Here is a 14,420-nt window from a genome sequence, read left to right on the forward strand (position 1 = left end):
TGGAATTTCTGAAACAAACCAGAAAATGCTGATTTGTTTAACCCTGCAGATAATTTCCACAGCTCTTGTAGTGAGGAGCAGTATAGTTGTCTACAGTATGATACTAATTTTTGTATGCTGTTGATGACATTGGTACCCAGACCAAGCACTGAAAATATCTTTAACTTTGCTACCTGACACCTTTCCATTTAAAAGTAAAGAAAACCATGAGTGAGCAGGGATTTGGGGGGAAAAAAGGGACAACTGGAAAATAATGTGTTCAGAATTTTGTGTATATAGATATATATATATTTTTAAGGTATAGACCATCTCCTTCTGAACCAGATGGAAAGAATTTGTAAATTCTAATTCGCCAGTTGCAATCATTGCTTTGTAAATTGTTACTTAAATCGAGCAAACTCAAAGTGGCCACACGGTGGCGCCAAGTCACAGCAGTAACGTAGTGCCTCTATATAAACATCACCTCAGGGATGAACCTGTTGCCGTCCTCAAAAGCTGTAATCCAGAGACCTCAATAAACCGGCAGAGAAATGCGTGTGTTTCAGAGACCATGGTTGCTGTCCCATTTTCCTGGTCAGCCATATAGCTTATTTTTATATGCATAAAACCAAATTCATCACAAACTCTCAAACTGGATGAGTAAAAAGAAATGTACCTGGAAAAATCTATCTGACATTTGTCTTTCTCTGCTTCCCTTTCTGACTTCCTTCCTTGCCTACCCTCTCCCCCTTCCTCTGAAAACACTCTTTTTTGTGTCAGATCGAGAAGTCAGTGCTTTAAGTCAGCAAGAAGCAGTGACTCTTGTTGGCCCAACTGATCTGGAGGGGGGACAGTCAGCATTCTGCTGAATAACTGAAAAACATGACAAGAATGGGAACAGAACTCCAGCATGATATATAATCCTCTACGGATCTCTCTGCAAGGGACAAATCCCTCTGCAGGGAGTAGTGAGAGGAAAGCTGTGGTGCTGCCTGGTAGGCAGTACCTTCAAGGAGAGAGACAAAGCAAGAGAGGCATGCAAAAGCCCCTGCCTGAACCTGAAATACAGGTTTAATGCGAAGGCAAAATGAGAAACAAGAATGTATACGTAAGTGTGGGTGGGAACCAGCTATATGGGTATGGAAAACAAAAGAGAGTTGACTTAACAGATTGGAGATCAGGTGGTAAACACAAGACTAAAACCACTTTTCCAACACAAAACAGTTGTGGTGGCCTTAGAGCAATGAAAATGCAATCCTTACTACCCACTTCCATTCTCTTTATTTTGTCTTGGCACTATCTACATGAATGGAAAACAACTGCAAAAATAGATACATGCACCTTGGCTTGGCTTCCAGAATATGGCTGGAATGGAAGCAATGATTCTAACACTCATCTTTCAAGTTGTGGTTTCACTGAAAGGTGGCTATTTCTTGAGCTTTTACTTAACATACTGCTCATAAGTTAGCCAACAGATTCCCAAAGGGATTTTCCCTTACTTCTGTCAGACATCTTTTTTCTTTTTTCCTTTACAGAATGCCCAATTGAATGTTTCTTCCAAAACGCATCTGTCCAATTCCCATTTGAATGCTCTTTATTCATAAAACAGATGGAAAAGTGAAGAGTAAGGAGGAGAAAACTGTACAGAAGGAAAGCAGATCTGTACAAAAAGCATCCCAATGGAAACCAGAGGTCATTTGACTCTCCACTGTAAAAGAAATATTAAAAGTGATGTTCTTCAATTCTTTAAGACAGAGTACCAGCTACTCTGTTTCTCTGCTGCAAGTCACTTCCCCACTGCTTTTTGTAGAGTGTTTGCATTAGTTAACTTTAAAGAGTCCAAGAGGCTTTTGATTGTTTCACTTCCTATTCCTTTCATCCTATTCTTCATCTTGTTGGGATTACTTTTTCCAAACGGTACCAGTAGGGCTGCCAGTCCCCAAGGCTCTTTACTGATTGTTTGTTGAGTTTTATCTTCCTTCTGTAAAATCCAGGCACTTTCTCTGGCCATAGCTATAAATTTCTCCAGCTGTGGCTGATTAACATTCTTGCTGATATTAAGCTCTTGTTCAAAGGGGTTCCAGATATAAAGAGGAGATGACTCAGGTTTATTTACTTCCTTTCCCTGCAGGTAATGCAAAGAAAAAGCCAAAGTTGCATGTATGTGTTATAGGCTGAACAAGTAAGTCATTTAAGCTACTACATTAGCATGAAGAATAAGAAGATTTTGACCCAGTAGAGAACTTTTTGCAAACAAGCAAGCAAGCAAAAAGTCATTATTAATCCAGTTAATTTTCCTGTCAACCTGACCAGGTCTCTTAATTCTCTTAGCAGCGGTCTTGCTATCTTCACCTCAGGTTTCCCCCCAGGCAAAGAACGCACAACTCCATCTTAGTCTGTCCTTTTGGCCATTTTCCCACTCACCTTTTCACAAACCTCAGACCTCACTCATTACAACCTCCTACTCCCATCTCCATTTGTGCATTGGCAGCTGAGTCTGTCATCATAGCCTGCTTCATGTGGTTTGATCAGCTACTGCAGGCACTTAAAACTCCTAACTGTGGTGAAGAGTGCCTATGCCCAGAATTATGCCCCAAATACCGCCGAAACTTGTCCCTACATGTATTGCTCAAATGCTCTCCTTCCCCCTCCTTTCTGGAGCAGGTACTCAGCCCTCTCCCTTCACAGAAAGGGCTCAGCTTCTGCATACAACCAGTTTAAATGTAGTATCACAGTATCATAGTATCAGTCAGGGTTGGAAGGGACCACAAGGATCATCTAGTTCCAACCCCCCTGCCGTGGGCAGGGACACCCCACACTAGATCAGGCTGCCCAGAGCCACATCCAGCCTGGGCTTAAACACCTCCAGGGACAGGGCCTTGACCACCTCCCTGGACAACCCATTCCAGGGTTTCACCACTCTCATGGGGAAGAACCTCCTCCTCTTCACATCCAGCCTGAATCTCCCCACCTCCAGCTTCATTCCATTCCCCCTAGTCCTATCACTACCTGACATCCTGAGAAGTCCCTCCCCAGCCTTCCTGTAGGCCCCCTTCAGATACTGGAAGGCCACAATTAGGTCACCTCAGAGCCTTCTCTTCTGCAGACTGAACAGCCCCAACTCCTTCAGTCTGTCCTCATAGGAGAGGTGCTGCAGCCCTCTGATCATCCTCGTGGCCCTTTGTACTGTACTGTACTGTATATACAATTACAAATGATATAAACTGTTGCTTAGCACACGTAGCAGTTTGCCAAACGACAGAGAGAGAAATGCAGCTGATAACGATGGGAGATTAGAATTCATTTACCTTTCGAAGATTTATGGAATTCTTTCTGAAATCAAAGTTGCCAAAATATTCAAAAAAGTCACCCAGCAATTCATCTAAGGGCAAGAAAGCCAACAGCCATCAGAAACATGAAGGAAAAGCTTATTTTCAATAGGCTCATTAAAAAAAACAACATTCAAAAGGTTTCTGGAAGATTGACCTACCAAGTGTCTCTGTATTTTTTGTAGGTGTAATCTTGCTTAGATCACTAACAAATGAGCAATCATTGCCTCCAATGACATGCTTGTCGTTTTCATCTGAAACAAAAATGGCAAGCAGATTTTTTAAATGCTCAAGAGTAGAAGGCCACTGTAGTTAATAAAATTCAGCTAACAGAGATGACTGAATTCAGTGAGTGTGATCATGTTATTGGCTAAATCAAATCAGGAGTTCACAAGTGAACTTTCAGGATCAAATTCAACTAAAGTGCTTAAAGATTCAAAAGAGAAAAGTCAATGGACAGGCAGAGATGCATGAGTAAATGACATACTTTCAAAAGGCTACAGGAGAGAGATTCATGACATCTTGGTATCTCTGAAGTGACTTATTTTAGTATCATAGTATCAGTCAGGGTTGGAAGGGACCACAGGGATCATCTAGTTCCAACCCCCCTGCCATGGGCAGGGACACCCCACACTAGATCAGGCTGGCCACAGCCTCATCCAGCCTGGGCTTAAACACCTCCAGGACGGCGCCCCAACCACCTCCCTGGACAACCCATTCCAGGGCTTCACCACTCTCATGGTGAAGAACTTCCTCCTCACATAGTTTCATAGTTTCATTCAGGGTTGGAAGGGACCACAAGGATCATCTAGTTCCAGCCCCCCTGCCATGGGCAGGGACACCCCACACTAGATCAGGCTGGACAGAGCCTCATCCAGCCTTCTCTTATGTGCACCCAGCCTGAATCTCCCCACCTCCAGCTTCATTCCATTAAGTTACAAACCTGGTATCTCTCTGTTAAGAACTTTATCTTATACTAAACTTTAGCACAGATCTCTGAGGTTAACACCTATATGAAGGTTTCAAAACAGATCAGACCCAAAGTACCCACTACCATTTCCTGGAAAACTTCAAGAGAATTAGAAATACTCTTGTGTAAAATCTCAGGACAGGTGTTCTGTTTTATGTATAAAAATTCTATAGAATTCTGATGGAAGAGTTTAAATTTATTTGGAAATAGCTGAGCACAGACCTTTCTCTGCAATGCACTCAAAGCTTCCAAGGAAGTATGTTGATAAGCAGAAGGCATGAATGAGGAATCAAGAATTTGAGGTGTCATTCTATGCTTTCATAAGATTTACTGAAGATAACTCAGCCTGAAAGCTATGTATGGAACAGCCAGAACAGCTTGTTTGTGAAGGCAGAGGAATTACTTGCAAATGGCCTGAACAGTTCAAAGCATATTACAAACTGTGAGGAACAAACATAGCCTTTCTTTTAAACACCTGGTATTTGTAAAACCATGCACATTGTGTCTGTCTGCACAAAATCCTTAACAACTGCAAAGACAGTCTCATTAAAAAACCCAAACAAACCCTAAAACAAACCAAAACCAGCCAGCTTGGGAGCACTAAGCAAATCAGTGACTTTTAATTATCTGAGGCACAGAACAAGCCTAACTCCCCTAAACAGAACTTAGTATTTTATTGAAAATGGATTTATTTTGCCTTTAAAAGTGCATTATTTCCACCTCAAACTTAAGGCACACATAATATGCATTAATATTTGAGAGCACAGAGAAAGAGGCTTTAGAGAAAACACATGTGAATGTCACTTCAAATGGACACCTGAACAGCTGTCCTTACCTGCCAGCTCTTTAAGTTGGTCTAGTGTTGGAATGATAGGGGGTGATCTCTTTTGCAGAAAAAACATGACCATCATGGTCAGAGAGAAATTTGTGATCCAGCTTCCAGGAACACTATTTGTAAGTCCATGAACCCGGGCCCAACATCGTATAGTGAACACCAGCGCCCTCACACGGGGATCCAGGCAGCCATAGATGTACAGGAGCTCTGTACTTCTTATGGCAATGCTGAAGAAATGAAAAGTAAAAGATATGTAAATGATACAAGAACTGCCAAGGACCAGATGCAGTGTTTGCTGTTCGGCCCTGACCAGTTAAGGGAAGAGGGCATTCATTAAAAGCGCCAAATATTTAACTTCTAAGGATCAAAAAAAAACAAACCACCACAAAACCCAACAGAAGAGAACGCCTGAAATTGTCAGGATGAACAACCTGAAGGACAGTAAGACCTGTAGGTTTTTCATAGTAAGAAGGATGCAGCTATGGGTAAATAATAGCACTGCATTTGTACTGTTTCTTGTTTCCCTGCTCCACATCACAATGGGGGAAAACCAAAGAATTCACCTTCCAAGTATTCAAGAGTGAAATTATGCAGAACCAAGGTGAAAAAACACTATTTAGCCACTATTGCATTTGAGGTACATTAAGTAATACCTCTCTCCTAATGTATAATAAAATACAACTAGAACTTCTTCTATAGTTTTAATCTAAACATTAATAAAGTAGTGCACTGAAAAACACATGTAATGGCTAATGAACACTGCCTTCTTTTAATTCCTTATCAGCCAGCCTTAATGTGGAGTGGTTTTTCAAGTCTTCAGTTTCAGCTAGCAAGTATTTCCTGTGCTGGTGAAAGATCTTAATCACATTGCAACCTAACTTCTAGAAGCCAAAAATAATCCTTTTTACTTTCAGAGGCAACATTCACACTTGTTAAGAACCCAGAGAGGAGGAGATTAAAGAGTTTTCAGGTTTCAGAACGTAAGTACACTAAACTTTTTAAAGCCAGGTCTCACCTGTTGCTCACTGACAGGTCACACTGGAATCCTGTTGGCTGATGGGAAAACTTGACCAGCGGACAGCGAGCATTGAGTATCTTCTGCACGTTCACACAGCCAGGACCAAAATTATCGAGGCAATCACCAATGACAGAAAGGATTTTCTGAGTTGCTAATCTTTCAGATGGTAATCTTTTCATCTGAAATTCCATTTCAAAGGGACCTTTTCTCTAACAGAATTGCAAAAGTAAACTGTTAGCTCTAGAACCAAACAGATATTTAAGTACACTTCTGAAAAGACTACAACGATTTCCAAAGGAGCTTGTGCAGAGACTGAGAGACAAAAAAAAGCCACCAAATCACAGCAGCCTATTGTCTTTTGCTGTTTTCTGGGTTTTTACAAGGAAAACAAAGCTCTTTTTCTCCTAAACTATCTGCCATGATGCAAACACAAAACTTTCAAAATACCAGAGTCACTTAATTACCCACTCAATCTATGAAGAATCTCAACTTCTCCACAGGGCATCTATGATCCAATTCTCCTTTCTTCCTACCCTGATTCTCATCTCCCTCTTTCCTATTTTTCCTCCAATCCAAAAGTATATTTACACTATTTATAGTCAAAAATAGGTAATATCCCTCCCAAAATGCCTTGCCTATTTCTTTCCCATTCTTATGCTTACATGCACAAGAACTGAGCCACAACTTACTCTGAACAGTTCTAACAATTTGAAGCTGCCCAAATGCCAACACTAAAGGTGAATTTGGTTACACAGTGCAGACTTCTGAGCCATTGTAAGGGTAAACATGATCAAGATGAAATTTAGGATGTGCACTGAAAAAGGCAATGCTGTTGACTGCATGCTGCTTACTGGCAGATTTGTAACTCTCCAACTTCTCAAGGTAATGATGCAAGCTCTGTACTTTGGTCAGCAAATTCTAGTGAGGGTGTTTCAGTATCAAGCTTCGACACTTGTTCAGTAATCATCACTTGTTTTAGTGCTTACTGTTGTATTATCAACTAGGCATAGTAACTTTATGAGAAGTCTGACAACTGAAATTATCTGCATTATTGATCTGCTTCAGTTCCTGTTTTGCTCCAGGGTCATGGTCCTCATATCATCTACAGTTCACACATACTGGCTTATCCTCAGGTTCCTTTCAGGAGTAAGCCAACTAATTCCCTTCACAATGAAAATCAGGTGCTGTTAACATGACGATGTTCTCTTGACACACAACACAAATATGAGTATGTGTGCAACCTTCAACTGTTCACCAATACCATCCCAGGTCTTAAACTTTCACAGCTCCACACACTCGTATGTTTGCATATACACAAATAGAGGTACCCTGGTACGTAACTCCACAGCTTCTCTGTAGCCTGAAGTCAAGCCTTTGAAATAAGGAAAAGAATCTGACAACCCTCCCAAAATGCACATGCACAAAATTACTATACTCCAGAACATGGAGGACCCTAAAAGTCAAAGCCAGCATGGATGAAGCCCAGCAGCTCCAGAGAAAAAAACACAACAGCAGGAGGGGAAGGTCCTGATGGTCTCTCATTACTGGCTCAATTTTGGATGTTGAGTTTTCTCACAGTGAAATTCACCCAACAGCCTATTTAAACGTGAAATAATTTTATTCCTGTTGCAAGGAAGACCTCTTTCATGTCACATCCAGCTTCTGAAAGTTTTCAAATCCATTAAAATAAACTTACTCACAGACTATAGTCTCACCCCATGTAAAACCTAAGTATAAATGAACCGATTCCTGGGCATGAAAGAGCTAATGAGCTGCTCTGGTGAAGAAATCCAACAGACTGAAGATGCACAGCATAGCCTTACCACTTTTGCAGCATGCTTTTTTGTGTCATGGAAGTCCAGAAACATGTCCACATCACATCCCAATTTGCCAAAGGTGTTGACTGAGGAGCCAAAAGGCTTTACTGTGCTGTCTGGAAAATAGGCACGCGCAAAATCCCGAACCAGAGAACAGGCCAGGAACCGGAGCTTGATGTTTTCTTCTGTAAGCTGATACTCCTTCAGTAGAGTGTACATCTGACTGCTTATCTGGTTAAGAAAATAACACTGTAAAGATGCAATGACCCATCTCCATCTATTAATATGTATTTTCATCTACTTAATATCATTGCAATTACAAGATTTTTTTTAAATGCAAAGAGCTTTACTTCACAGAATCACAGAATGCATCAGATTGGAAGGGAGCCTTAAAGGTCATCTTGAGTAACCCCCCTGGCACTGAGAAAGAATTATTTTGACAATGAAAATTGCTAATTTCACCTATCTGTTTCAGTGTAGAATAACCACTCACATTACCTTTTAAAAGATCTTAACTTTTTTAAACAGATGCTTTGTAAGTCTCCCACAACCTCCTGCAAATCTGAAATGGACATGGGTAAGTTTTGATTGAGAAAGACACAGAAACTTCTACTTACACTGTCTGCATGACAAAGCTTTTGAATAAGCTCTTTCACTGGAAGGTGAGACTGAGGAGCGAGGTGAATTGGTGTCTCTCCAGCAGCTTGACTCACTGGGTTTTTCAGTGTCAAAGTAAAAAGTCTAGATTTAAATGGGACGTGATGCTCTGCAGAACTTGGGAGTCCAACAGCATCCTGCAGTGAGGCTATACTGTTCTTCTCTGAAAACTCTACTAAAGCATGGATACCCTAGAACATTGAGAATGGAAAGAAACAGCGTTAGATGAATGCCTACAGCCTAGAACTGATTGCACTGGTATTATTCAGATGTTTCTGGGAGTACTCAGACACCCCTCTTGAAGCTGAATGCTCAGTGCTGTACCTCAACACTTTTACAACACTTTTTCACTAGAGGTCAAAAGTATTTAAGATATACTGTTCTTTGCAGTGGGATGGGATGGGATGGGATGGGATGGGATGGGATGGGATGGGATGGGATGGGATGGGATGGGATGGGATGGGATGGGATGGGATGGGATGGGAAGGGATGGGATGGAAGAGAATAGGATGGAAGAGAATAGGATGGAAGAGAATAGGATGGAAGAGAATAGGATGGAATAGGATGGGATGCAACGGAATAGGATGGAATAGAATAGGATGGAATAGGATGGGATGGAACGGGATGGGATGGAACGGAATGGGATGGAATAGAATAGGATGGAATAGAATAGGATGGGATGGAAAAAACACTAAACATAAAAGCTTTCAAATCTATTTATCTTCACAACTAATGTTCAAGAAACTCATGAAAAAGAGTTAGCTCTATTGTAACAGCAACAGTGCCACAGAAGAGTTTCAAAGACATGGTGCCAAACAGGTTGCTAGCTAGCTTTTACAGATGGTGCTTAGCAACTTATGAATAAAAATCCGTTTCTCAACAGTGTGTAAACTTTAACAAAGATAAAAACTATGTTACTATGTTAATTATCTATCACTTCCTTAACTTGCATACCAGAGGCCTCGAGCAAACGCTTGTATTTCTCCTTGTCAAAGCCTAGATTTTAGTTTACATGGATAACTACTTACACGATTTTCAAAAAAGAAATGACTTTTAATGCTTCCATGACTGGATAAATACTGCAGCAACTTCTTTTCATTCAGTTTTGATGGGCACTTAATCAAAACAGTCCGTTCTGCTTGCTCCAGTCGTTCTGCTTGGACCTCAGCGAATGTCTTCTTTCTTGTATCGACTTCAGTATCTGTGAGAAGAAATGAGCATCAAGGCTTTTCTATATAAAGATTTACAGATAGAGAGAGGTGGAAAGGACCCTCAAAGGTCATCTTGTCCACCCACCCTGCAGTCAGCAGGGACACCTCCCACTACCCACAGCCATATCAAGCCTGAAACTTGGGTTTAGTACGCTTAGCCTCTTCCTGTAGATGAAGCAACTGAAAAAAACAAAGATTTGTCCTGGGTCTCTAAAAGGCTTATAGCAAAATAGAAAACAAGACTGAATGAAGGACACAAACATGAGTGTATTTCTCTCACAAGTGCATACATTTGTAAGAACAAGGAGTAGGATATGTAGGAAGAAAACAATACTAAGTTCCCTTGATGCCACAGGAAGCTCGATGATAAATGGAATCTGCTCTTTGAATTGCTGCTCACCATCAAACCCAGCACACAGTTGGACTCTATGTCCAAGTCTGGAAATATCAGCTAGGATATGAGGCAGAGCTACACTTTCAGCAAACTGCACAGAAAAGATCACCTCTCTCAGCTACCACGAAACCAGCACTTTCACTTTGGAGCAATTCAACACCTGCTTATTTTCACAACTCATCACATTCTTTTACAGTAAACTTCTACTCAGAATTTTTGTTGAATACCACACTTTCATCTCATCTGCCACAATAAACCCACAGATCAGTCATATCTCACCACACTACTGGCAATCTATACTGCTTCTAACAGCCTGCTGAATTAACATGGCAATGAGACATGCTGGAACATCCAGAAACACAGTGGGTTTTTTTTATTGTGCACAGGCAAAGAGGCCACATCCCAAATGCAAAAGCCTAACCACTTCCCTGCATAACTCACTAGCCCACTGATCATGTAACATTACTGGAGCCTGTAAAGCTGCTCCCTGTTGATACTGCCATTTGTAATTCAGACTGGGAAGCTGGAAAACATGCAGTTTTCTGAAGCTACCATCTGTACAGAAAGGTTCAACAGAGAGTTCCTGATGCATTCAGTTTTGAGGAACCCACTGGGTTTTGTGGCTTCAAGAAAATATTAACTATTAGCTAATGACAGTTTGTTTGATGTTGCTTTAAAAAGAAATCTTTTATTTTACAAGTTTACTGAGATAGTATCATAGTATCATTCAGGGTTGGAAGGGACCACAAGGATCATCTAGTTCCAACCCCCCTGCCATGGGCAGGGACACCCCACACTAGATCAGCCTGGCCAGAGCCTCGTCCAGCCTGGGCTTAAACACCTCCAGGGACGGCGCCCCAACCACCTCCCTGGACAACCCATTCCAGGGCTTCACCACTCTCATGGTGAAGAACCTCCTCCTCACATCCAGCCTGAATCTCCCCACCTCCAGCTTCATTCCATTCCCCCTAGTCCTATCACTACCTGACATCCTGTGAAGTCCCTCCCCAGGCTTCCTGTAGGCCCCCTTCTGATACTGGAAGGCCACAATTAGGTCACCTCGGAGCCTTCTCTTCTGCAGACTGAACAGCCCCAACTCCTTCAGTCTGTCCTCATAGATCTCACATAGGCTTGTAAAGAAACAAAACTGGTTGTTTCAATAGCTTAGTTTTATATACCATTTTTTATCAGAATATCAAAGCTGCACTTTATGAAGATGATAAAGGTCCTATTTTCTGTAGAGGCAGAGAAACGTGACGTGACTGACATGCAGAATGGACAAGTCCCAAGAGCAAGTGACACAATCAGGAGATTAATTCAGATCTTATTCCCACAGCTCTCTGTATTAGACCACAGTGGCTGTGTGATTATTGCCTGGTTTACTACATGCTTAGTTACTGTAGTAAAAGATGTGCTCTGACATCTCTTCTTAGCTCTGCTGGTCACTTGCACAGTCTGAGCGCAGCACAGATGCAGATGATCACATCCAAACGGTTATTGTGAGCATGTCAATGCAGAAAATCCAGGAAAGCCCTGCTGCCATGCAACATTTCCAGTTAGTGCCAGATAATTTCACAGTTCTTTTGAACAGGTACACATCAGCACAGCTGCCAGGAGAAGCAGCCTCATCCTCCACATGGTGCTTGTACACATCCTAACGCTGCCCTCTGCGTGCTGATGCTAATGCAAGCACTCAGCTGGTCCTGTGGCGAACCAGGTGAGCCTAGTGGACAGTGCTCCCTGCTTGTCCACAGCAGCAACCAGACATTTCCTGTGTCTTTTAAAGGCAGTCTCTCAAGACAATCCCTGTCAATTTACCTCTGCATTTAATGAAACAAGTCCTACAAAACGGCAATGGAGTTTGATCTCCTGGCCTGAATGGCACTACCGCCACCGGCTCCGCGGCTGCCGGAAGAGGCTCCCCGGGTCCCGAGATGCTTTTCACTGCCTGCGACGCCGGTAAAGGCGAGGCGACTCTCCCAGAGCCAATCCGCCCGCCGCAAACACGACAGGCGACCACTTCACTCCCCACGCCCTCGCCTGACCTCATCGCCCCCCTCCACTGGGGGGTAACCGCCCGAGAGAAACGGCAGCCAGGCCATGAGGGGAATGCGGCGCGGCCCGAAGACTCGTACCTTCACCCACTTCCTCGGCGCCGGCCGCCTGCAGGGCCCTCTGCACCGCGGCGCCGGAGGAGCCGAGCCGGGCCTGTTCACGGGCCTGCCCGCGACCCGCACAGCCGCCGGCCGCAGCCGGGCCAGAGAGGCGCAGGCGGCCCCGCAGCAGGGACAGCGCGCACCCTCCCGCGCGGTGCGCCATTACCGGGCAGCACCGCGCCGTCAGCGGCAGACACTGCGCAGGCGCGACCTGTCGTGGTCGACGGCAGCCACCGAGGCTCAGTATTCCTCTGTCTGGCGCGGAGCGACTACCGGTATACTGGGCTGGCCTTGGGTTATCGGCACGACGTTTCACGGGTCAGGAAGGGCTGTTGCTGCCGCCGAAGCGCGTGACAGCACGCAGTTGCCTGCTCTGATATGAGAGCAAGTCTAACTGGCCGACCCAGGCCAGTACCAAAGCGTGTGGGTGCGGGCAGCTGCCTGTTGAGGAGGGAACAAACTGAGCTGCCCAGGCCCGAGGCGTATGAGTGCAGCCGGGTGTGAGGAGGTGCACAGCGGCTTCCCACCTGCCAGGGCCCACGATCACCCCTCTTTTGAGCACCATCAGCCAAGGGCAGGAGGGTGAAGGTGGGCTTGGAGGTGAACCTGCAGCAGCCTATGACCCAGGTGACGGGAGACGAATGTAGATTCTGGCAAGCTGGCTGTTTAGGAAGGGGAATTAAAACGTTTATCCGACCCCATGCCAGGGCTGCAAAAGCAAAGTTACTGTAGGGAAGGCAGCGTGCACATTCGGTGAGGTTAGAAGTGCAGGCACCTGGGAAGTAGTCCTTGTCCTGCTGCACTTCCTCCTGGTATGGACTGAGGATGTCATTTTCTTTAGTATTTAAAACCAGTCATCTGTGTAAAACTTGTGGGCACATCTGTGGTGTATCTTAAGAGCTATGTGGTGTCCTTGTGCATTAGCAGGTCTTAACTACAGAGCTGTTGTCTTGGTAGCCTCCTAATAAGTCAGAGTCTATAAGTAATTGCAGTGACCTAATTATCTTGGATTTGTATCTACGAATGATCCTGAAGACAGAGTAGATTGCTTTTAAAACACTGCACTTCGATTTATATCCTACATATGCATGCCATGGAGCAGAATCTTGTGTTTCCTCCATTTCTCTGGGGTGAATTTCCTTTGGAATCCTATGACTCGTCCTTCCTAAATCCATTGATGTGGAGAGAGAGAGAGAAAAAAACTCCTCCTCTTTTTTCCCCTTTCAAGCTGGTCTAAAAAAGGAAAATGGTTTCATTAGAAGTAATTGTGGGGTTAGGAAAATTAATAACTCAACCTGGTTCCTGAAATAGGATACCTCAGGTATCCTTGCGTGAGAGCTGCTACGTGTTAAGGATGTACTCACCCTTAACCTCCTACTTTCAAGGCAGTGCCAATTACACCCTCTCCTATGCCTGGGAGACTTTTTGTTTCTCTGTTGCCTGCCTTGTTCCTCAGTCCCCTTCATTTCCTTCCTCTGTTTTCTTTCAATCACCTTCAACATTCTTCCTTTTTTGTTTACAGACATTTCTTAGCAAGTGCACTGAGTAGTGCAGTTGAACATGCCCAAACTCAACAAAAAGGACACACATCTCTTTATGATGATTTGCCAATGTATTTATCATTTATGTATTCTTGAAGAAGCCATGTGTGAAGAGAGGTTAACACTGCTAGCAGCATTCAATGCACTGTTACGGTAGGCAAAGTGAAATCACATACTGAGTCTGAATCCCTGTGCATTTCAGTGTCATTTGTGCCATACTTCAGGCAATTTTGAACAATGTAGGAGAGGCAGCAGAAATACAACCTTTGAACAATGGAGTCACTGTGTCTGTACAATATGTATGTATTAATAATAAACATTGAAGCCTAAGGTGTTTGTTCTGAAATTCCATAATGGAGGTTTTCTGTTGACTTCATTAAGCAAATAGTCATTACAGTGCAGATAATAAATAGAAAATACAGCTTGTATCTCATGAGACCTTGACAGACTCAACTCCTCAGCCCCTAGTGCTGGGAGGTGCTATTTCTCCTTAAAAGCCAATTCACTGAAGAG

General features: G+C 43.3%; 1 protein-coding gene across 2 annotated transcripts; it reads right to left on the reverse strand.

Annotated features, from left to right (window-relative positions):
* Window positions 1-1,241: 1,241 nt before the first annotated feature.
* MTPAP (mitochondrial poly(A) polymerase) lies at window positions 1,242-12,550 on the reverse strand. 2 transcript variants are annotated; one of them, XM_068146030.1, is made up of 9 exons: window positions 12,346-12,550; window positions 9,634-9,806; window positions 8,566-8,796; window positions 7,955-8,179; window positions 6,129-6,340; window positions 5,114-5,340; window positions 3,470-3,562; window positions 3,288-3,361; window positions 1,242-2,104 (listed from the first exon to the last, which is right to left on the reverse strand). In XM_068146030.1, exons 1-9 carry the CDS (start codon window positions 12,527-12,529, stop codon window positions 1,766-1,768), a joined length of 1,758 nt encoding a protein of 585 aa, XP_068002131.1. In that variant the 5' UTR covers window positions 12,530-12,550; the 3' UTR covers window positions 1,242-1,765. The 2 variants fall into 2 exon arrangements, with proteins under 2 accessions (XP_068002131.1, XP_068002130.1); XM_068146029.1 differs by lacking the exon at window positions 12,346-12,550 and adding an exon at window positions 12,029-12,275.
* Window positions 12,551-14,420: the final 1,870 nt, after the last annotated feature.

The sequence above is a fragment of the Melanerpes formicivorus genome, unplaced genomic scaffold, assembly GCF_026170545.1.
Source record: "Melanerpes formicivorus ecotype bairdi unplaced genomic scaffold, bMelFor1.0.p_v2 SCAF_13, whole genome shotgun sequence".
In the NCBI taxonomy this organism is placed as follows: domain Eukaryota; kingdom Metazoa; phylum Chordata; class Aves; order Piciformes; family Picidae; genus Melanerpes; species Melanerpes formicivorus.

Bases quoted from the DNA above. Each gene is read 5' to 3' on its own strand.
- MTPAP (XM_068146029.1), bottom strand. From the start codon at position 12,260: ATGAGGTCAGGCGAGGGCGTGGGGAGTGAAGTGGTCGCCTGTCGTGTT. The intron at 6,341-7,954 runs GTAAGGCTATGC...CAATTCTGTTAG, and splicing joins AAAAGCATGCTGCAAAAGTG to AGAAAAGGTCCCTTTGAAAT. The intron at 5,341-6,128 runs GTGAGACCTGGC...TCATTTCTTCAG, and splicing joins GACCTGTCAGTGAGCAACAG to CATTGCCATAAGAAGTACAG.